Consider the following 23,120-nt stretch of genomic DNA (forward strand, 5'->3'; position numbering starts at 1 on the left):
ATAAAAGTCCAAGATTCTTCCACAAAAGTCAGTACAGCAAGTGGGCGGTGAAAAGGTGGCCGCGACCCAGACGTGGAGGTGGAAGGAGAGGCAAATGGGCGGGGCTGAGCGCGGCGCGCGCCGGGCGGGCGCAGTCTCGAGGCCGGGGGCGGGGCCGCGCGCGGCGGGCCGGGGAAGGGGGGGAGCCCAGCGGCCCGCGCGCCAGCCTAGCCGTGCGTGCTCACGTGACAGGTCCGTGAGGTCCCGCTCGCGCAGTAGTCTGGGCGAGCGAAGATGGCGGCCGAGAGGGAACCTCCTCCGCTGGGGGTCGGGAAACCCACCGACTTTGAGGAGCTGGAGGACGGAGAGGACCTGTTCACCAGTACTGTCTCCACCTTAGAGGTGAGACCGCGTCGCCGTGGGTGCTGCGCTCCGTCGCTGCCGCGCGTCTCACCTTTCGGTGCCTTTGCCGTGCCCCGACTTGTCCCTCCCCACCCCCCCGGATTTGCAAGGACCTGGTTGGGGCGACACCTGTGACGCGGGCCCCACCTCGGGGACCTGTCATTGGGCTGGAGTTGGCCTGGGCGGCTAGGCCTGCTTAAGAGAGCAAACTGCGGGCCGGGGGGACGACCTGAACCCCTGAGGGGCCGGGACCGGACAGAGCATCGCAGTGCCCTTTCCCCGTTCAGCTGGCCCTCGTCAGTGTCACTTGCACCTCTTCTTCCAGAGCAGAGAAGGTTTTGCTCTGGGTCCCCGCAAACCTCACCGCGCTGCCGGGCGACCTCCGCAGCCCCTTTTAAGAGGTGCTTGCTTTTCCCTTCCCAAGGGAGGGTGTGCCTCCGAAAGGGGAGAGCAGTGAAGAGAGTGCTCAGTGGCCGGGGCGCTGGAGGGAGCGTGTGGATGCACTTTTCCCGGTCCTGGCCCTTCTTGGACTGCTAGTTCCCCTTGAGGGAGGTACCTGTTTTGGACTGTTAAATAGGTAAATGCATTTGACCGGTCTTGCTTGTCTTCTTTAGTTCTTAAGCTTTTTAAGGATCATAGTGTTGATAAAATATAACGTTGAAGGGAGGGAATAGTTCAGGAAACTGCTGGGCGGTGGGGGAGGTTTTTTGTTTTTTGTTTTAAGTTACCAGGGGAGAAATAAAAAAAAGATCCTCACTCCTTTTTCCTCTTTTCTCGCATGATCAGCGATCTCTGAAGCTAAGTCTTCCTGTTTTTGTCAAAGGAAACGCCCTCTGTGAACTTAACTGTACTGGGCCTCCTGTATCCAGATCATATTTGAATTGCTTTGCCTTTGATGAGCGCGCACACACCTCATAGCCCAACTTTAAGTGTGTGTATGTGTATTAAAATACAAGCACATTTCCCAGAGAATTGTTTATCTTGGGCTGTACTTCTTTATAAACTGCTTTTTAGTAAGCTTTCCTAGCTTGTTGAACTCTGCAGCAAATCAATTGGAAATTACTGTAAAATATCCATTATTTGACATTCACTTAGCTGAAACTGGGAACTTCCGGCACCCGTTTTTCGGTACTGACCACGTTCTGCTAATTGTATATGCAGGTTCCTGCCCAAACCCCACCTGTCCTCAGGATTATATGCTTCTTGGGCCTAGGGATAGTGCCTTGATCATCTTTGTTTCCTCAGAAAATCTTGACCATTGATTGTATTTAGCAAATGTTTGCTGAATTAATTGTCAAAACCAGCATCCCCTAAGAATTAGTAAAAATTACCTTGTACAGCAAATTACCTTTTGGGGCCAATATCCTTGTAGTCCTTTATGTATACTCTACAGCTACCTTAACACGTATCGAAAGTTACTGTCTATGCATGATCGTAAGACCTGTATTCCCTGTGAGGGCTACAAAGGTTTTCCACCAGCAAGGATCAGAAGAAACTTAATTAACATAGTGTAAACTAGAATATTGTGAACACTAAGCATTCTGTTTAATTGAAGTCTTTTAAAGTTGAGTAAAAGGAACTATAATTTATATTTCCCATTTGGATGGGACTTTTAAATAAGGTATTTGACTTTTTTTCAGTAGAAGTCTACAAAATTTTGAGTATGAATAAATTTATTTTGGTTACTGCGTTTTGAAAACTTTTTAAAAAGTTGGTTTTGATTGTTCATCTAAACCCCTTATTTCATGAGACTCATTCAGGGTATTAATTTTAAGGTAGTATAACTGTGAGACTTAAAAATTCAGAATTTTTTTTTTTTTGCTTTTCAAACTATTTGGGGAAGGATATATAGCAGCATTTATTAGTATACCAAAGCTGCTCTAAAGGAATGTTTTTTCAGTATGCCCCTTTTCTTTTGAATAGTGCTTCTCAAACTTCAGTGTGTAGGGGAAACCATAGGATTCTTGTTTAAAATGCATATGCCTTTGCCTCACTAGAATCTGCATGTTTTATAAGTGTTCTAGATCGTTATTTTTCAAACATTATATGTAAGTTACCTAGAGATCTTGTTAAAGCAAATTCTGATTCTGTAGGTCTGGGATAAGCCAAATTCTGCATTTTTAACAAACTCTCTTCATGACATTGCTTCTAGTCTCAAGGACAACAATGAGTTGCAAAGCCCCAGGTGATTCTGATTCAGGTCATCTGCTTTGAATAGTTATTACCTAAGCCGTAAATTGTAAGAAAGGCATAAAAATTAATGTCTTTCTATTTTAAAAAAAAGTAAGTCAGAGTTTTAAAAATATTATGCATGTAGAAACTTTTTCATTTGAGGGCATTTGTAGGAAAAAAATCAGTTGAAATCCATATAAGTGAAAATTAAATTATACACAGCTTCCATGTCATAATTGTTAAGCTTGTAATGACTATACAACTTAGTGTATATGCTATGAGTATGTTTTTATCCCAATATTAAACTCCTTTCCTTTCAAAATTAAGAACAGTCACATAAAGCTATGTTCAGTAGCTAAAGCATATTTAAAACCCCTAGTGTATGTTTCTGTTGTGACTATGAAACAGTGGAGAAGGGCTGGCATGGGGGCAGGGAAGTGAATGAGAAGGGAAAAAATCTGGCAAAAGCTTGTTCTTTTTTTGTACCTGAGAGGCTTTACATTGTTTAGGAATACCACTTATACTGCCTTTTTTTTTTTTAAATGATATAGTCCTAAGCTTAAAAGGTGCTTGCCCTAAGGCAGCATGAAGTAGTAAGACAACACCTTAAAAAGGTCAGGAAATTTATATTATATGCCTGTTCGTTTTTTTTCTTTATTGGATTATAGTTGATTTACAATGTTGTGTTAGTTTCACCTGTTCTTTTTTTAAACAGCTTTATTGAGTTATAATTCACATACCATATAACTCACACATATAATATGTACAATTTTATGGGTTTTAGTATATTCACAGACACTACAACATTTTCATCACCTCAGAAAGAAACCTCGTACCCTCTCACCCCGTCCCCATTCCCTAAACTCCTCTGCCCCCAACCTTAGACAACTTCTAATTCACTTTCTGTCTCTATAGACATCCCTATTCTAGACTTTATATGAATGAAATCATGTAACATGTGGTCTTTTGTGACTGACTTCTTTCACTTGGCATAAAGTTTTCAAAGTCTATACTTAATTCTTTTTTATGCCTGAATAATAATCCATTGTATGGCTATACCACATTTTGTTTATCCATTTTGTCATTCATTGGACATATGCATTGTTTCCACATTTTGACTATTATAAATAATGCTGCAATAAACATTTGTGTACAAGTAGAGTTGCTGGGTTATATGGTGACTCTACATTTAATCATTTGAAGAATTGCTGGAGTGGTTTCCCAAAATGGCCACACCATTCTACATTCCCACCAACCATGTATGAGGGAACCAGTTTTTCCACATCCTCACCAACACTTGTTATTATTCGACTTTTTTATTCTATCCATCATAATGCATGTGAAATGGTATCTAAGTGTGGTTTTGATTATATTTTCTTGAAGACATCTTTGTATGTGCTTATTGGCCGTTTGTACATCTTTGGAGAAATGTCTGTTCAGAGCCTTTGCTCATTTTTCAGTTGGGTTATCTTTTTATTTTTATAAATTTATTTATTTTAGGTTTGTTTTTTGTTTTTTTGTTTTTTTTTTTGCCATACAAGGGCCTCTCACTGTTGTGGTCTCTCCCGTTGCAGAGCACAGGCTCTGGACGTGCAGGCTCAGCGGCCATGGCTCACGGGCCCAGCCGCTCCGCGCCATGTGGGATCTTCCCAGACTGGGTCATGAACCCGTGTCCCCTGCATCAGCAGGCGGACTCTCAACCACTGCGCCACCAGGGAAGCCCTATTTATTTTAGTTTTGGCTGCATTGGGTCTTCGTTGCTGTGTGCAGGCTTTCTCTAGTTGCAGCGAGCGGAGCTACTCTTCGTTGCGGGGCACGGGCTTCTCATTGCAGCGGCTTCTCTTGTTGTGGAGCATGGGCTCTAGGTGCGCAGGCTTCAGTAGTTGTGGAGTGAGGGCTCAGTAGTTGTGGCTCACGGGCTCTAGAGCACAGGCTCAGTAGTTGTGGCGCACGGGCTTAGTTGCTCTGTGGCATGTGGGATCTTCCCGGACCAGGGCTCGAACCGGTGTCCCCTGCATAGGCAGGCGGATTCTTAACCACTGCGCCACCAGGGAAGCCCTGTCTTTTTATTTATAAGAATTTTTTGTATATCGTAGATACAAGTTCTTTACCAGATACATGATTTGCAAAAATTTTTCCTCCATTCTGTGGATTGTCTTTTCATGTTCTTGACAGTGTTATCTGAAGCACAAATTTTTAAAAAATTTGATGAAGTCCAGTTTATCTGTTTTTTATTTTGTTGGTCATGATTTCAACATCATATACAAGAATCCCCTACCCAATCCAAAGTCATGAAGATTTATATCTGTTTTTTTTAATTAATTCATTTATAATAACAATAATCAACCTGTTATGTGTCAGCATAAATCATGTTTTTAACAGAAAATATATTTTCCAAAACAAGAGAAAATATGTGAGAAGAGTGGCATTGTTTTACATTAAGTTCTTTTTACATAAATTTACATCACATTTTTTTTATTCAAAAAGAAAGTCACAAAAATTATAATCATCCTCAGCAGTTCACTCAGTCCCATGTAATTAATTTTTTTTATCTTGATCTTTTGTTAGCACTTTATGAATTCATCAGTTTTCCATTAGAGTTCTGAAAATGCTTATTCATTCAGTTCAGCAGTATAGTCAGTGACCAGAAACCTGTACTTGTCAGAGTCTTTTCCATGAATCCCATGAATATCTATTTTCTTCTAAGAGTTTTATAGTTTTGGCTCTTACATTTAGGGGTTTGATTCGTCTTGAGTTAACTTTTGTATATGGTATGAGGTAAAGTCCAACTTCATTGTTTTGCATGTGGCAATCCAGTTGTCACAGCACCATTTGATGAAAAGACTGTTTCTCCATTGAATGGGCTTGGCATCCTTTCTGAAAATTGGTTGACTGTAGATGTTTACACCTGGTTCTTGTACTAACCTCAGATCTTAAGGTCAGCTGAAGTTGAGAACCACAGTTTCCCCAACACTGTCACATGATAGTTTATAGTGCATTTCAAATGAAATTTCCAGATGGGAGGTTCACAGGTCTTAGAATTCCTTTCCCACCATGTAACCCTATGCCATAATTGCTCAGAAGATACTGTACTTAGTTGACTTCAGTAAATACCTGAGTATTTACTCTCTACCATACTTTTTAGATGATAACGGGAGTGCAGAGATTAGCAAGATAATGCAAATCTTTGAGGACAGAAAATCTCCAGTGGAGAAGAAAGATGTACAGAAAACTCTGATACAGACAGACTGTGACTATATGATCTGAAAACACTGAAAGTACCAGTGAAATGGGAGCGATTCTAACTCCTATCAGCGTTCCTGACACATAGTAGATGAACAGTAAGTGTTTCTGTTGGCTAGGAAAAGCCATTGAGATGGTAATATTTAAGAGAGACTTTGAAGGGTGGAATGAAATTTCAGTGTGGGAGAATGGCACGTGTCACTTAAGGTTCAGTCCATATTTTAGAGAACCATAAATAATTCTGAGTGGCTGAATATAGGATGTTACAGGTTAATGTGGTGAGATTGTGAACAGCTTTGAAATTTGTTTTGTAGGCACGTGAGAGCTCTGGAAGATTTTCAGGGCAGTAACATGATCACCCAGGAAGCTAGTGCTAGTGGTCTGAGGGATAAATTTGAGTGTGAGGTATCATTGGTAGGTTGATGAGCCAGAGGTTATTTTAAATCTGAGGTTAAAAGCCTCAAGAAGAAAAGTGCAAATAATGAAGGACAGAAAGAAGTTGATGCAATAGCAGATTAAAAGATAGACATCTTAAGACTTACAATGTCTAGGGGAAGGAATTATAAGTTTATTTCATTTGGGAATAAGTTACACCAATGCGGATACTATCAGACAGCTAGAAATACTGGATGGCTAGAGATACAGATTCAATACAATTTATTGAATGGTGACACTAAACCAAACTAGTTTAGTAGAAATCTAGTCCTTGCCCTTATGGAGTATATGAACCAACAGGAGTCAACATAATAAACACACCTGTGTGAACAAGCCCCTGCAATACCAGGTGATGTATGTGTAATTGAAATATGCACATGGTACAGAAATAGTATAGAAAACTGGAGTGACTTAATTGCATAGAGATGATCTTTGAAACCCTGAAAAGTGTGTGACATTATCAAGAGAGCAAGTAGAGTAAGACTAAAGAGTCTTTTGATAAAGAACGGAAGTTAGTATCTATTGTTCTTACACAACAGGTAGTAACAGCATATATCTTGTTTTCCTAATTCTGTCTTCTTTGGGTTGGCATCCAACTTTAAATGTTTTAATTTTTTTGAAAATTTCATTATGAATTACCTATGTTTAAGAGGAAAGACATTTCGTGACCAGGTATTTAAAGGCAACAGCATGGAAAATACCAGAAAGAGATTTATGACAAGGTATAACTCTAATTGACTACTTTCCCTGGAAGCCATTAAATATAAGGGTTTTGGAATGAACTATTTTTAGTGCCTGTAAAAAATGTTATTCTATGTAGTTGCTTGAGGCAGAGGTGCTTAATTCTTTTCAGTTTTTTCTTAAAAAGAATAATTTTTTTTTCTTTTTTTTTTGGCCCTGCTGCACGGCTTGTGGGATCTTAGTTCCCTGACCAGGGATTGAACCCAGGCCCTCAGCAGTGAAAGCTTGGAGTCCTAACCACTGGACTGCCAGGGAACCCCCCAGATTTGTCCTTAATGTTACTTTTCAAATGCCCACTTTCCTATAAAATTGAACTCTGGTGTTTTTTTCCTGTGATGATAGTTTTTAGTTGTGATAAAATTTACCTCAGTTGGTAAAGTTCACTACCACCTCAGTCAAGATATAGGACACTTCCATCACCTCCTAAAAATTCTCTCATGTAGTTAACGCCTCCCACTCCCAGCCTCTGGCACCCACTGATCTGTTTTTTGCCTATAGTTTTGTCTTTTCCAGAATTTCATATAAATGGACTCATATAAATGGAATTATATTTTTTATAAATGAAACAGTATGAAACTTCCTGAATGTAGCTTCTTTAACTTAACCTAAAGTATCTAATATTTATTGATATTGTTGCATGTATCAGTAATTCATTCCTTTTTGTTGCTGAATTTAGTATTCCATTGTATTGTGTATCACAGTTGTTTGTTGTTGAAGAATGTTTATGTTGTTTAAAGTTTGGGGCATTAATGACTAGAGATGACGTAAATATGTACAGATTTTTGTATGAACAGTTTTCATCTCCTTTGGGAAAACACTTAGATGTAGGATTGCTGGTTGTGTGGTAAATACATGTTTAACTTTCTAAGAGACTGCCAAGCTTTTTGCCAGAAAGGTTCAAGGGAGATAAAGCATAGGGAGATGAAGTTAATTACTTTTAGTCTTGCAAGTTAATGGCTCTAGTAATAATATAACTCAAGTTATAATAATAACTAGTAATATAACTCAAGACCATGTCCATTAGGACAGTGTTCTCCAAGTCTGAGAACTGATAATATATGGTTTCATTAAAATGAAAGCATGATGTTTCAAGACAAAAGTATGTTATGGTATTTCCTCCCATCATAAAAGTTATTTTAATGTTGAAGTTTTAGGGACTTCCTTGGTGGCGCAGTGGTTAAGAATCCGCCTACCAATGCAGGGGGACACAGGTTCGAGCCCTGGTCCGGGAAGATCCCACGTGCCACGGAGCAACTAAGCCCACACACCACAACTACTGAGCCTGCACTCAAGAGCCTGCAAGACACAACTGCTGAGCTGGCATGCCACAACTGCTGAAGCCGCACGCCTAGAGCCTGTGCTCTGCAACAAGAGAAGCCACCGCAATGGGAAGCCTGTGCACTGCAACAAAGGGTAGCCCCCGCTCACCACAACTAGAGAAAGCCTGCCTGAAACAACAAAGACCCATTGCAGCCAAAAATAAAATAAATAAATAAATTTCTTTAAAAATATATATATTGAGGGCCTCCCTGGTGGCGCAGTGGTTAAGAGTCCGCCTGCCGATGCAGGGGATACGGGTTCGTGCCCCGGTCTGGGAGGATCCCATATGCCGCGGAGCGGCTGGGCCCGTGAGCCATGGCCGCTGGGCCTGCGCGTCCGGAGCCTGTGCTCCGCAGCGGGAGAGGCCACAACAGTGAGAGGCCCGCATACCGCAAAAAGAAAAAAAAAAATATATATATATATATATATATATATATATTGAAACTTTATTCCTATTCAAAGAGTCACACTTTGTATGTATTATTGAGTGTTTGAATCCTGAAGTCTAGTCCAAAGGAAACTTCAGTGCCTCTGGATTTGCCTGTTTTAGTCTCTGGTCAGGTTTTCATTCATTTTATCTCTGCAATATAAAAAAATTGTAAAAGATTCTAAGAAAGAAAGAGAAAGAAGAAAAAGATAACAACGAGACTGTTTTCTTCAATGACGGAGAATTCAGTTCCACATCCTTGTCAGCACTTGTTAGTGTCAGTTTTATTTCAGGCAGTGGCATGCTTGGGGCTGGCTTATACTGGCTTGAAAGAACTGATGTTTAAATTTTCAGGACTTTTGTAAGCTGTTTAGTAAACAGCCATTGTTAAAAATTGAATTATATAAACATAAATAAATTATATTAAAAAAACAAAGGTAATAAATATATAAAACTTGTCACTTCCTAATTCCTTTACTGTGTTTTACTAGTTTCTATATATGTCTGTTGTATCCGTATGGTGGAAAGTAACATATCTTCCTAGCTCCACATTCAGTCGGGAGAAATCAGCCACAGAGGGTATGTTTATGCCACAGAAATAAGCAAAAGCTAAAATTCAGGGTCTTCTCTCCCAAAGACCTGATTGCTAAACATATACCAGCATACCAGTGATTTTTAGCCATTCTAAAAGGTATGTAGTGTTATCTAATTGTGGTTTTAATATACATTGCTTAATGGTTAGTGATGGTGCGTATCTTTTCACATACGTGTTCACTATCTGAAAATTGTCTTCTTTGGTGAAGTGTTCTTTTGTATCTTTTAGCCATTTTAAAATGGGTTTCCTTATTGAGTTTTGAGAATTCTTCATGTATTCTGAATACACATCCTTTGCCAGATGTGTGTTTTGAACATATTTTTTCCCAATCTGTGGCTTGTTTTATCCTTTTTTAATTGATAGTGCTTCATATGTTACATATGAAATCCTTGGCTAACATTAACACAAGGTCACAAAGGTTTTGCTTATGTTTTTTCTATAAGTTTTATAGTTTTAGCTGTTATATTTGGACTGCAGATTGATTTTGAGTTAATTTTCTTATGAGTTGAGGTTCTTTTTTTTTTTTTTTTTTTTTTTTTGCGGTATGCGGGCCTCTCACTGTTGTGGCCTCTCCCGTTGCAGAGCACAGGCTCCAGACATGCAGGCTCAGCAGCCATGGCTCACGGGCCTAGCCGCTCCACAGCATGTGGGTTCTTCCCGGACCGGGGCATGAACCCGTGTCCCCCGCATCGGCAGGCGGACTCTCAACCACTGTACCACCAGGGAAGCCCGAGGTTCATGCTTTTGAATATAAATATCTTGTTGTTCAACCACCATTTACTGAAAGATAATCATTTTACAGTTTGTTTTATGGCTCAGAATATTGTCTTCTGTGGTAAATATTATGTGTGCACTTGAAAAGAATGTATTTAGTCTGATATTGGGTGGAATGTTCTATAAATATTAAGTTGATAGTATTTTTCAGTACATGCAACAAACATCAGTGAATTTCAGATGTTTTATATTAAGTTAGAGAAGCTAGACTTTAAAAGTTTCTTCATTGGGTTGTCTTTGCATCTTTGTCAAAAATCAGTAGAGTATATATGTGTGGGTCTATTTCTGGACTCTGTTTCATTGATCTTTTGACTGTCTTTTTGCCAGTTCTGTGCTGTCTTGATTACCTTGATTAACTGAGTCTTGAAATCAGGTAGTGTGAATCCAGTGACTTTGTTCTTTTCAAAATAGTTTTGGCTATTCTAGTTCTTTTGCCTATCCATATAATTTTAGAATCTATTTATTGATTTCTATCAAAAATTCCTGCTGAGATTTTAATTGAGATTGTATGAATCCATTGATTAGTTTGGGGGAGAATTAACATATTAACCATATTGAGCCTTTAAGCCATAAGTATACTATTTCTCTCTTTTTTTTTTTCTTTTAGGTCTGTCTTGATCTTTTTCATCAGTGTTCATAGTTCTCAGCATACAGATCTAGTACATATTTTATTAGTTTATACCTATTTTATGGTTTTTTGGTGCCTTTATATCTTTTACATTTGCTCATTGGTGGCATATTTACCCTGTTTTCTGCAACTGTTGCTAAACATTCTAGTTCTAGTAGGTTTTTTTGTAGAACCTTTGGGATTTTCTATGTAAACAATCCTGTCTCTGATTAGAGTTTTATTTCTTTCCAATCGGTATGTCTTTCTTTTTCTTGTCTTAATGCACTAGCTAGAACCAACATTGTAATACTGAACAGAAATGGTGAGAGTGGGTATCTTTTCCCCTTTCGTGCTAATAGGAGGAAAATATTCATTTTTTTCTCCCTTAAATATGATTTTTTTTGGTAGATGACCTTTATTGGATTAAAGAAGTTTCCTTCTATTTCTAGTTTTCTAACTTTTGTATCTCTGAATGATGTTCATGTTGGTAAATGATTTTTCTGCATCTAATAAGATGTTCATATAATTCTCTTTAGTTTATTGATAAACTGGATTATATTGATTGACTTTCAAATGTTGACTAAACCTTGAATTCCTGGCATAAACCCCACACAGTCATAATGTATTTATCCTTTTTATATATTGCTGCATCCAATTTGCTAGTGTTTTTCTGCTATTGTGTCTGTGTTTGTGACAGATATTTGTGTGTCGTTTTCTTTTACTCGTAATGTCTGATTTTGGTATCAGAAATGCTTACCTCATTAAATGAGTTGGAGAGTGTTTCCTCCTTTTCTGTATTCTTGAAGAGGTTGTGTGGAATTAGTCATATGTCTGCCTTAAGTGTTGACAGAACTTGCTAGTAAAATCATCTGAACATGTTGTTTTGTTTGCTGGACGATTTTTAACTTCAAATTTAGTGTGTCTCATAGATACAGAAGTATTTCTTCTTGTTGAACTTTGGTGGTATGTGACTTTCAAGGAATTTGTCCGTTCCGTGTAAGCAGTGAAATTCATGGGCATAGGTTTTTCATAATACTCCATTATGCTATTACTGTATCTGTGTAGTCTGGGTAATGCCCCTCCTTTTTCATTGCTTATATTGGTAATTTATGTCATCTCTTTGTTTGCTTATTTATTCATTCATTTAAATCTTGCTAAACGTTTGTCATTTTATTGGAATCTTTCCAAAGAATCAGTTTTTGGTTTCTTGGTTTCTTTTTTATTTTTTGTTTTGTTTTTTAATTTCATTAATTTCCTTCTGCTTGCTGTCTGTTTAGTTTGCTCTTCTGTTTTGTCAAGCTTTGATCATTGGTTTAAGACTTTTTTTTTTGAGTGCTAGTATTTAGCTATGTATTTTGCTGTAAGCACCGCTTTAGCTGCATCCCACAAATTTTGATACTGTGTTTTTGTTTTTATTCAATTTAAACTATTTTCTAGTTTCCCTTGTGACTTCCTGTTTGACTTATAGGTTATTTAGAAGTGTGCTAATTTCCAAAATTTGAGGATTTTCCAGATAGTTTTCTGTTACTGATACAGGTTTATTTTATTAGTGTCAGAGAATGTTTTATGATTCCAGTTCTTTTACATTTGTTAAGGTTTGTCTGATGGCCCAGAATGTGCTCTGTTATGGTGAACAGTCTGTGTACACTTGAAAAACATGTATGTAGTCTAATGTTATTGTTGAAGTGTTCTCTAAATGTTAAGTCAAGTTGATTGATAGTATTTTCCAGGTCTTCTCTATCTTCCCTTATTATCTATTTATTGTATCAATTACTGTAATTTAGTATTTTTATAATTTCTTGGTAAATTGATTCTTTTATCACATGATACCCCTCTTTATTGCTGATAATACTCCTTATTCTTAAGTTTATTTTATCTGATGTTAATGTAACACTCCAGCTCTTTTTTGGTAGCATGACATGTTTTTTCCATTCTTTTACTTTTAACTTACCTATGTCTTTAAAGTAGGGTTTTGTAGGTAGCATATTGTTGTGCATTGTTATTTTTGTACACAATACGGTCACTTCCCGTCTTTTAATTGATGTGTTTAGAATATTTACATTTAATGTGATTATTGGTGTGATTGCATTAGATCTAGCATTTTATTTGATTTCTGTTTTTCTCTTCTGTTTTTCCCTCTGAAAACAGAGGGAAATATATACCTAAAAATTTACAGTCCAATTAGAGTTCATATTGTACTTTGACAAACAAAATTCAGAGCCTTACAACCATATAGGTCCATTTATCTTCCTTCTTTCATGTTATATTTCTCATGTGTATTACATTTCCATTCATTGAAAACTTTACCATTGTTATAATTTTTGCTTTCATAGTTATACACATTTTAAATAACTTAAGAAAAGAAAACTGGTCTATTTTATTTCCCCAGTTACCATTTCTTTGGTTCTTCTTTTATTTCTTCTTAAACATTTTTATTTATGTATTTATTTGGCTGCATAGGGTCTTAGTTACGTCATGTGGGCTCTTTGTTGTGGCATGCAGGCTTCTTTCTAGATGCAGTGTGTGATATCCAGAGCGTGTGGGCTCAGTAATTGCAGCACGTGGGCTCTGTAGTTGTGGTACACAGGCTCCAGAGCACAGGCTCAGTTGTTGTGGCACGCTGGCTATCTAGTTGTGGTGCATGGGCTCCAGAGCCTGGGCTCAGTAGTTGCAGCACATGGGCTCTCTAGTTGTGGCACATGGGCACAAGGGCTCTCTAGTTGTGGCATGCAGGGTCTAGAGTGCCTGGGTTTAGTTGCCCAACAGCATGTAGGATCTTAGTTCCCTGACCAGGGATTGAACCCGTGTCCCCTGCATTGAAAGGTGGATTCTTAACCACAGGACCACCAGGGAAGTCCCAGATTGCAGCCATTTTTAATAATGAGGCTGCATCTAGTTTTCTCTGAAGTTGTCCTGTTTGGAGTTTTCATTTTTTTGGATCTGTAAATTAATGTCTTGAACCAAATTTGGAGAGTTTTTAGCCATCATTTCTTGAAATATTGTTTTGCGTTGCTCTTTTTCTAGGACTTCAGTAACATGAATGTCAGACCTTTTTATACTGTTTCACAGATCCTTGGGGTTCTGTTCATTTTCATTTCTTTTTTCCTCTCTATTACTCAGATTGGAGGTTTCCTAATGATTTATCTTCAAGGTCACTAATTTTTTCTTTCAAGAACTGTAAAGGGTAAACTTTACCCTCCTGGTAAGATAACAGATTAACTTGTTTTATGGTTGCTGGAAGTTGACATGATAAAGGACTTTCTTACTCAAAGCATAGCAAGTATTGGGTTAGCCAAAAAGTGCCTTCGGTTTTTAAGTAAAAGTAAAAGACACGCTTTTCATTTTCACCAAGAACTTTATTGAGCAACATATTCACCCTTTTGTTCCACTACCTTCTGCCATTTTTCAGGCAACTTCATAATTCCATCTTCCCAAAACTTTTTCTTTTTGAGCAAAGAACTGTTCTAGGTGCTTTTTACAGTCTTCCAGGGAATTAAAATTTTTTCCATTAAGAGAATTTTGTGAAGGCCAAAATAAATGGAAATCCAAAGGTGCAATGTCTGGTGAATACAACAGATGAATCAGAACTTCCCAGCTGAGCTGTAACAGTTTTTGCCTGGTCATCAAAGGAACATGCAGTCTTACGTTATCCTGATGGAAGATTATGTGCTTTCTGTTGACTAATTCTGGACACTCTTCATCGAGTGCTGCTTTCTGTTGGTCTAAATGGAAGCAGTACTTGTTGGAATTAATCGTTTGGTTTTCTGGAGGGAGCTCATAATAGAGGACTCCCTTCCAATTCCATCATATACACAACATCACCTACTTTGAATGATGACCAGCCTTTGCTGTGGTTGTCATTTCACTTGCCCCACAATCTGTTCCGTTCCCCATTATTGTACAGTATCCAGTTTTCATCCCTGTCACAATTTGTTTTAAAAATGGAATGTTTTCATTACGTTTAAGTAGAGAATTGCATGCAGAAATATGGTCAAGAAGGTTTTTTTTGCTTAACTTATGTGGAACCGAAACATCAAAGTGATGAGCATAACCAAGCTGGTGCAAATGATTTTCACCGCTTGATTTGGATATTTTGAGTATGTCGGCTGTCTCCCATGTGGTATAACGTTGATTATTCTCAATTAATGTCTTGATTTGATCGCTATCAACTTCAACTGGTCTACCCCACCGTGGAGCATCGTCCAGTGAGAAATCTCCAGCATGAAACTTCGCAAACCACTTTTGACACGTTTGATCAGTCACAGAACCTTCTCCATACACTGTACCAATCTTTTTTTGTGTTTTAGTTGCGTTTTTACTTTTCTTGAAATAATAAAGCAAAATATGCCGAAAACGTTACTTTTTTTTCATCTTCAGTGTTAAAATGGCTACACAAAAATTCACCAATTTTGATGTCTTTTTTCAAATGCATGCTGATATGACAGCTGTCACATACCATCTAGCAAAACCGTTTTGAATGAAGTTAAAGACAGCTAAGTGCTATGACAGCCATCTTGTGGAAAAAAAACGAACGAACCTTTTGGCCAACCCAATAGTATGAATATGTTTGTGACCATTTCCCTTGCCCCTCTCTTGCCAGGATGATAAATGGAGGGGCCCAGGCCAGTGTTGCACCAGCCTTTGGTTTGTGTCACAGCTGAGGAACCTGAGCTTAGGGAACCCAAATCATTTATAATAGGCAATGTCTGCTTGATCTTTGCTCCAGAGGATACTTATACTGGACAGTAAACAGACCTGGTCTTTTGTGGGGAGAGAGATGCTGATCTCTTTCTTCCAAGGCTGTTTCACAGAAACATAGGCTTCTCTCAGAGTTTTAGGTGTCTGCACTGTCACATAGTGGACTGGAGTTCAGCTTGGACTGCCCTTGTAGCAAAGCAATGAAAGAAGGGAGAGATGGGCTTCCCTGGTGGCACAGTGGTTGAGAGTCCGCCTGCCGATGAGGGGGACACGGGTTCGTGCCCCGGTCCGGGAAGATCCCACATGCCGCGGAGCGGCTGGGCCAGTGAGCCATGGCCACTGAGCCTGCGCGTCCGGAACCTGTGCTCTGCAATGGGAGAGGCCACAACAGTGAGAGGCCCGTGTACCGCAAAAGAAAAAAAAAAAAAAGAGAAAATACTAATGAAGATTTCTGTCTCCTGCTCTTCAGGCTACTGGGCCCCCTTTTCCTGGTTCAGCTGGCTAGAAAGTAGATTTTCTTTTGGGGTTTTAGATGCTTTGTCATGCAGCTAAGCAAGTAGGTGTGGCCTTAGGGCAGGGACAGGAGAGGAAAGCTTTGGGAAGCAAGGGGGAGAAAAAAGAATTTTCCACCTACGTTCTCCAGGTTGTAGGGGCCCTGGTGTTATAGCTAGATAGACAAAGGTTTTTTGTTTTGTGTGGTGGTGGTGTTGTTTTGAGTCTCTTCGCATACTCCTAGTGTAGTTCTGCAGTTGGGGCCATCCTCAGGAAAAAGTGGGAGAGAGAAGAAAAAGAAACAAAATCATAAAATTCATCCCCATAAGGATCAGTTTTCACATTTTTGGCTCCCTCCCCAACCTGCCTTTTTTTTACTTTTAGATCATTGTTTCTGTATTCTGTCCAGAGCTTTTAGTGTTTATCAGTGGGAGAAAGAGGCTTAGGTGACCTTCTTTAGTCTTTGTTGCAATCCAAAGCACTAGTTGTTTTGAAACTTTTAATAAAAATAATCTCTAGCAAACTACTAAATGATGATATAGGGGAAGAAAACAATATATATTTATTAAAAACACTGATGTCTCCTCATTGCCTGTCTCAGACAACTATAATTCTGACCATCCAGAAGCTGTCACCGTACCCTTCCACCATCACTTCCTTGTTTGATGGACCACTCTCTCCTTACTCCTTTCCACCCAGTGGAGAACACCTCTTCCTGAACTCACTAGGGAACTGAAAGAGACATGGAGAGGCAGGGGCAGAGATAAGTGAGTCCTGAGATCCTTTAGTGAGTGACTGCTCCATGACTGCTCTGTGAGCAGTGCAGCAGGGCACTCCATGCTGCTGATGGATGGGCACCAATAGAAAGTGCATGCCTCATAGTCTCCCCACAGTGGGGTACCTGCTGCGACCACAGCCATTACTGGAGTTGCTCACCCGTCCACACCATTCCCATCTTGTTCTCCACTCTCAGGCACTGAACTGTGATATAAAAGAATCCTTTTTGTTACATAAACATGCCAGTTTTTCATTCTCTGACTTTGATGTCAGAGAACAATGAATACCCAAGATATTAGAGTAGTATAAACATTCAGTTATGATAAGAACATGTTATAGGTTGTTAATAGTCTACATGTATTATAACTATGGACTGTATTACAATTTTTACTTTGAATAGACGTATCTATTTTAGAGAATTGAAGAGGGAAAACATAGTTTCTTTTTGTTATTCAGATATTTAGCATTTCTGTTGCTTTTCCTTCATTCATTGTTTCCTCTTGTATCATTTTTCTTAAGCGTAAAGAATTTCCTTTACTGTTTTTTTTAGACCTGGTTTATTGATGATGAATTATCTTATTTGTGCTTCATCTGAAAACTGTTTTACCTTTATTCCTGAAGGGTATTTTTGCTGTTTATAGATTTGTGGTTAGACAGTTCTTTCTTCCATCACTTTGAAAGTATTCTTAGACTGTTTTCTTAGTCTTTGTGATTTCTGATGAGAAATCTATGGTCATTTTAATTGGTGTCCCCCTGTAAAAATGGGTTTTTTTTTTCTCACTACTTTCATTTCTCTAATACTTTTATTTTTAGCTCTGTGATGATGTGTGTACACATAGTTTTCTCTGGTTTTATCCTCTTTGAGGTTTGCTCCTATAAATATATGTCCTTCAACTTCAGGGATTTTCAACCATTTCTTCCGTAAATATTTGTGCAAAAATTTTTCATCTGTCCAGGAACTTCAGTGACATGAGTGTTAGACTTTTTGATATTATCTTACAGACTCCTGATGCCTTGTTCATTTTTTAAAAATATTTACTCTTTTATTTATTTGGCTGCGTCGGGTCTTAGTTGCGGCATGCGGGATCTTTTGTTGTGGCACACGGACTCAGTAGTTGTGGCACAAGGGCTCTCTAGTTGTGGCACGCGGGCTCTAGAGCACATGGGCTTAGTTGCCCTGCAGCATGTGGGGTCTTAGTTCCCCAACCAGGGATCGAACCCGTGTCCCCAGCATTGGAAGGCGGATTCTTTACCACTGGACCACCAGGGAAGTCCCCCTTGTTCATTTTATTCAACTTTTGTTTCACTATTATTCAGATTGGACACTTTATGTGGATTTATTTTCAAGTTCACTGACACTTTTTTCTGTCATCTTCATTCTTTTATTGAACCCATTCTGCGAACTTTTTACTTTAGATAATTTTTTTCAGTTCTGAAATTTTCCTTTTTTTTTTCTTTTTTTTTTGGTAGTTTCTGTTTCTTTGCTGTGAACATCTTTCTTTTCATTCACTTCATATGTATTTACCTTTATCTCTTGGAACATAGTTAGAAAAGCTTTTAAAAATTTGTTAGATTAATATTTCCAACATCTGAGCTGTTTTGGGGTTGGGATCTGTTGATTGTATTTTCTCTTGAGATTTGGTCACAGGTTCATTACACAGGCATTAAATTATAGCAGTGAGTTGAGATTGACTATTTTTAAAATTGCGTTTAGTTTTTACAAATTTTGGTGTTTTTTCAAAGTTATTATCAAGCAAGGTTAAGAAATGCAAAAAGAAATCAAATTAGGTGATTTTAGATTTAGAAATTGTGAAATAGTAAAATGTGTAGGTAAAAAAAAAGAGACTGTTATAGCCATTCTGATATACTTCTCATTAAATAGACAAAAAATGGTACTCAAGGAAATTTATGTAACCATAGACAAGTTAGTGTGCAGGCAGAACTAGAATCCAGAGCTTTGATCTCCAGGAAATTTTGGTATTCAAAAATAAAATCTTTGTTCGAAATGAAGTTGAGGGTACAGGTATATTATATGTAGGTCCTTAATGCCTGTATCTTATTCAAAACAAGTACAGTTCTCCCTCAGTATCCACAGGGGATTGGTTCCAGGACATCCCACAGATACCAAAATCCCTTTTATGGAAGTCTCTTATATAAAATGCCATAGTGTTTGCATATAATCTATATACAATCTCTCCCATATATTTTAAATCATTTCTAGATTATTTATAATACCTATGTCAATGTAAATGCTTGTAAATAGTTGTAAGTACAAGGTACATGCTGTGTAAGTGGTTGCTGGTGTGTGGCAAATTCCAGTTTGCTTTTTGGAACTTTCTGGAATTTACTTTTTTAATATTTTCAATCTTCAGTTGGTTGAATCTGTTGGAACCCCCAGAAACAGAGGGCCAACTGCTGAAAACATTTGTTTTTAATGAGTAGTGTCAGGAAACTGGATCACATGTGTAACTATTTCTCTTAAATAATGGCATATTAAAAGCATCTTTCTGTGTCAGTAAATGCCACTCTGCTACTACATTGTTTGAAAAATAGACTAGTTTTTAGAGCAGTTTTAAGTTCACAGCAAAATTGAATGGAAGGTATAGAGATTTCCCATATAATGCCCCTACACGTGCATTTTCCTTCATTATCAACATCCTCCACCATAGTGGTACTTTTGCTACAATTGGTGAAACCACTTTGACACATCATAATCACCCAAGATCCATAGTTTACATTAAGGTTCACTTAGTATTGTACATTCTCTGGGTTTGGACGAATGTATAACGATATGTGTTCACTGTTACAATATCATACAGAGTAGTTTCACTGTCCTAAAAATCCTCTCTGCTCTGCCTGTTTATCCCTTCCTTCCCCCAACCCACTGATCTTTTTACTATCTCCATAGTTTTGCCTTTTCCACAGTGTCATATAGTTGTAATTATACAATATGTAGCTTTTTCAGACTGGCTTCTTTCACTTAGTAATATTTAAGTTTCTTCTGTATTTTTTCTTGGTTAGAAAGCTCATTTCCTTTTAGTTTGAATAATATTCCATTGTCTGGATGTACTGTAGTTTATTTACCCCATTCACCTACTGAAGAACATCTTGCTTCCAAGTTTTTGCAATTATGAATAAAGCTGCTGTAAACATTAAGTGCATGTTTTTGTATGGGCATAAGTTTTCAGCTCCTCTGGATGAATACTAAAGATCACGGTTGCTGGAACGTATGATAAGAGTATGCTCATCTTATAAATGTACTGCCAAATTGTCTTCCATAATGGCTGTACCACTTTGTATTCCCACCAGCAGTGAATGAGAGTTCCTGTTGCTCCACATCCTCATCAGCATTTGGTGTTGTCAGTGTTCCAAATTTTGACTACTTGAATAGGTATATAGAATGTACCACTATGAGGTATAATGGTGTCTCATTGTTGTTTTAATTTGCATTTCTCTAATGATATGTGATGTGGGGCACGTTTTCATATGCTTATTTGCCATGCGTTTATCTTTGGTGAAGTATCTTGAAGGTTTTTGTCCTATTTTTAAACTGAGTTGTTCATTTTCTAATTGTTGAATTTTAAGAGTTCTTTGTATATTTTGGATCACAGTGCTTTATCAGCTGTGTGTTTTGCAGATATTTTCTCCCAGTCTACAGCTTGTTTTTCCATTTTCTTGACACTATCTTTTGCAGAGCAGAAGTTTTCATTTTAATTTTAGTGGAGTCTGTCTTATCAAGTCTTTCTTTCATGGATTGTGCCTCTGTTGTATCTAAAAACTCATTATGAAACCCAAGGTCATCTGGATTTTCTCCTGTGTTATCTTCTAGAAACTTTATACTTTTGTGCTTTACGTTTGGGTCTGTGATCCATTTTGAGTTGATTTTTGTGAAGGGTGTAAGGTCTGTGTCTAGATTCTTTTTTCACATGTAGATTTCCAGTTGTTCCAGCACTATTTTTCTCCATTGTATTACCTTTGCTCATTTGTCAAAAAATCAACTGGCCATATTATGTGGATCTATATCTGAGCTCTCTATTCTGTCCCATTAATCTATTCTTTCACCAGTACCACACTGTGTTGATTATTGTAGCCTATGGTAAGTCTTGAAGTCAGGTAGCTTCAGTCCTCCCATTTTGTTCTTCTCCTTCAGTAATGTCTCTTCTGGATTTTTTGCTTCTCTGTGTAAACTTTAGCATCATTTTATCGATAGTCATAAAATAACTTGCTGGGATTTTGATTGGTATTGCATTGAATCTGTGGATCAAGTCAGGAAGAACTGACACCTTGACTATTGAATCTTTCTATTCATGAATATAGAATATCTCTTCATTTATTTAGTTCTTTAATTTTGTTCATTAGAGATTTTTAGTTTTTCATATGGATATTGTATTGATACATATTTTGTTAGATTGATTCCTAAGTATTTAGTTGTTTCGGGTGCTGATGTAAATGGTTTTTTTGTTTTTTTGTTTTTTTAAATTTCAAATTCTGTTTGTTTGTTGCTGGTATATAGAAGCGATCAACTTTTGTATGTTAACCTGTATCCTACAGCTTTGCTATAATTGCTTATTAGTTCTGGGACCCTTTTTTGTCAGTTGTTCTGGATTTTCTACTTAGAGGATCATTGTCATCTGTGAACACAGAGTTTTATTTCTTCCCAATCTATATACCTTTTATTTCCTTTTTTTTGTCTTACTGCATTAGCTTGGACTTGCAATATGATGTTGAAAATCAGTAGTGACGGGAAATCCTTGCCTTGTTCCTGATCTTAGTGAGATAGCTCTGAGTTTCTCATTAAATGTGATGTTAGCTCTAGGTTTTTTGTAGCTATTTCTCAAATTGAGGAGGTTCCCCTGTATTCCTAGTTTACTGAGAGCTTTTATCATGAATGGGTGTTGGAGCAACTCTGCTACATTTTTATGTAGCTGTGCTTTAGGGTATTTCAAACCTTTCAGTATTATAGACAATCTGGTTGACAAACTTGTGGCCAATTCTTACACATATTTGTAATTATTTTCTTAGAATTCAGTTAACAGATAGTCATTGAGTGCAGCCAGGAACCTGATAAAAAGTAATAAGCAAAATAAGATATTCTTCTTTCCTTATAGAACTTGTAGTCTATAAACAGATAATAATTATAATATAGTGTGGTAAGAGAAATTATGGCAAAAGAAATAGATATGCTGTGGAAGCATATATATCACTCACCTAACCAGACTCAGCTAGAGATGAGATTGAGGTTGTCAGGAACATCTTCTAGAAGAAGCTTATAATAAAAGCTTATTTGTTTCCAAATTTCTTAAAGAAAAAATGCTAAGGTAAATAGAAGCCTACCTTTGTGAGAGTTTGGTCTATAAGCATGAGCTCCTGAGAGAAAAGAAAACCGCTTTTTAAAATTTTCCCATAAGGAATTTAAATTGTTTTTGCAAGCTCTTAAGAAAGCATGAGTGGAGCTTCTAGAGTTGATGATAATGTTCTCTTTCTTGATCTGGGTGCTGATTACACAGGGACGTTGGGTTTGTGAAAATATCTAGCTGTGCACTTTTGACGTATTCAACTTCCTTTTTCTTATTTTTTTAAAAAATAGTATTGGTTTTAACTATTACTGTAAGAAAACTGTGATAAAACTAAAAGCTTTACAATCTTCATTCCATGTGGGTTCGTGCCCCGGTCCGGGAAGATCCCACATGGCGCGGAGCGGCTGGGCCCGTGAGCCATGGCCGCTGAGCCTGCGCGTCCGGAGCCTGTGCTCCGCAACGGGAGAGGCCACAACAGTCCCTTAGCTTAGTTGAAATGTAAATATTTGTGGGAAGGCATATTTTTAGTTTGAAACTATATAAATTTTAGAATAATTATAGTCTTAATTCAACTACTGTTAAAGCTTCCTCTTACAGTAAAGTAGTAGTTGGAACTTCTTACTCATGCAACATGTTTTCAAGATCTGATATTTATTATTATGTCATAATATTGTATACTGTGTAAATCATTAAAATTTGATTTTGTTAATTATAACTCAACATGGAAAATTAGCGTATCTAACTGGGTGACTAGAGAAGATTTTATTTTTAAATCTTAAGTGACTTCTTGTTAAGAAAGGAGAAAGTGAGTAAAAGTATGTTTTTGATTCATTCTTACCCTCAAAGGAGGAACTATAAATAGCTGTTCGTCTTCTTTTCTTATCAGGAGAATATTCTATTTCTGTAGTGTATAGAGATATAACAGACAAACATGGCAATCCATTGTCAATTATTGTTTTTTAAACAGTCAAGTCCATCATCTCCAGATCCAGCTAGTCTTACTACAGAAGATATTAGTACGAACTCCAATGGTCCAAAACCTGCAGAAGTTGTGCTGGATGATGACAGAGAAGACCTTTTTGCAGGTAATTATAAGTACCTTTATTTTTAAAAAAAATAATTGTCAATTATAGCATATATCCTGTTAGAAAATATTCTCTA

At 37.7% G+C, this 23,120-nt stretch overlaps 1 protein-coding gene across 1 annotated transcript in view; it reads left to right on the forward strand.

Moving 5' to 3' along the window:
* Positions 1 to 229: 229 nt before the first annotated feature.
* Positions 230 to 23,120, forward strand: part of SNX2 (sorting nexin 2) — a 55,050-nt gene continuing 32,159 nt past the window's right edge. Inside the window, exons 1-2 of the mRNA XM_060091890.1 lie at positions 230 to 381; positions 22,927 to 23,044. Of these exons, the coding sequence (XP_059947873.1) occupies positions 274 to 381; positions 22,927 to 23,044 (226 nt within the window). The 5' untranslated portion in view covers positions 230 to 273. The remainder of the gene's footprint in view (positions 382 to 22,926; positions 23,045 to 23,120) is intronic.

The sequence above is a fragment of the Mesoplodon densirostris genome, chromosome 3 (assembly GCF_025265405.1).
Source record: "Mesoplodon densirostris isolate mMesDen1 chromosome 3, mMesDen1 primary haplotype, whole genome shotgun sequence".
In the NCBI taxonomy this organism is placed as follows: domain Eukaryota; kingdom Metazoa; phylum Chordata; class Mammalia; order Artiodactyla; family Ziphiidae; genus Mesoplodon; species Mesoplodon densirostris.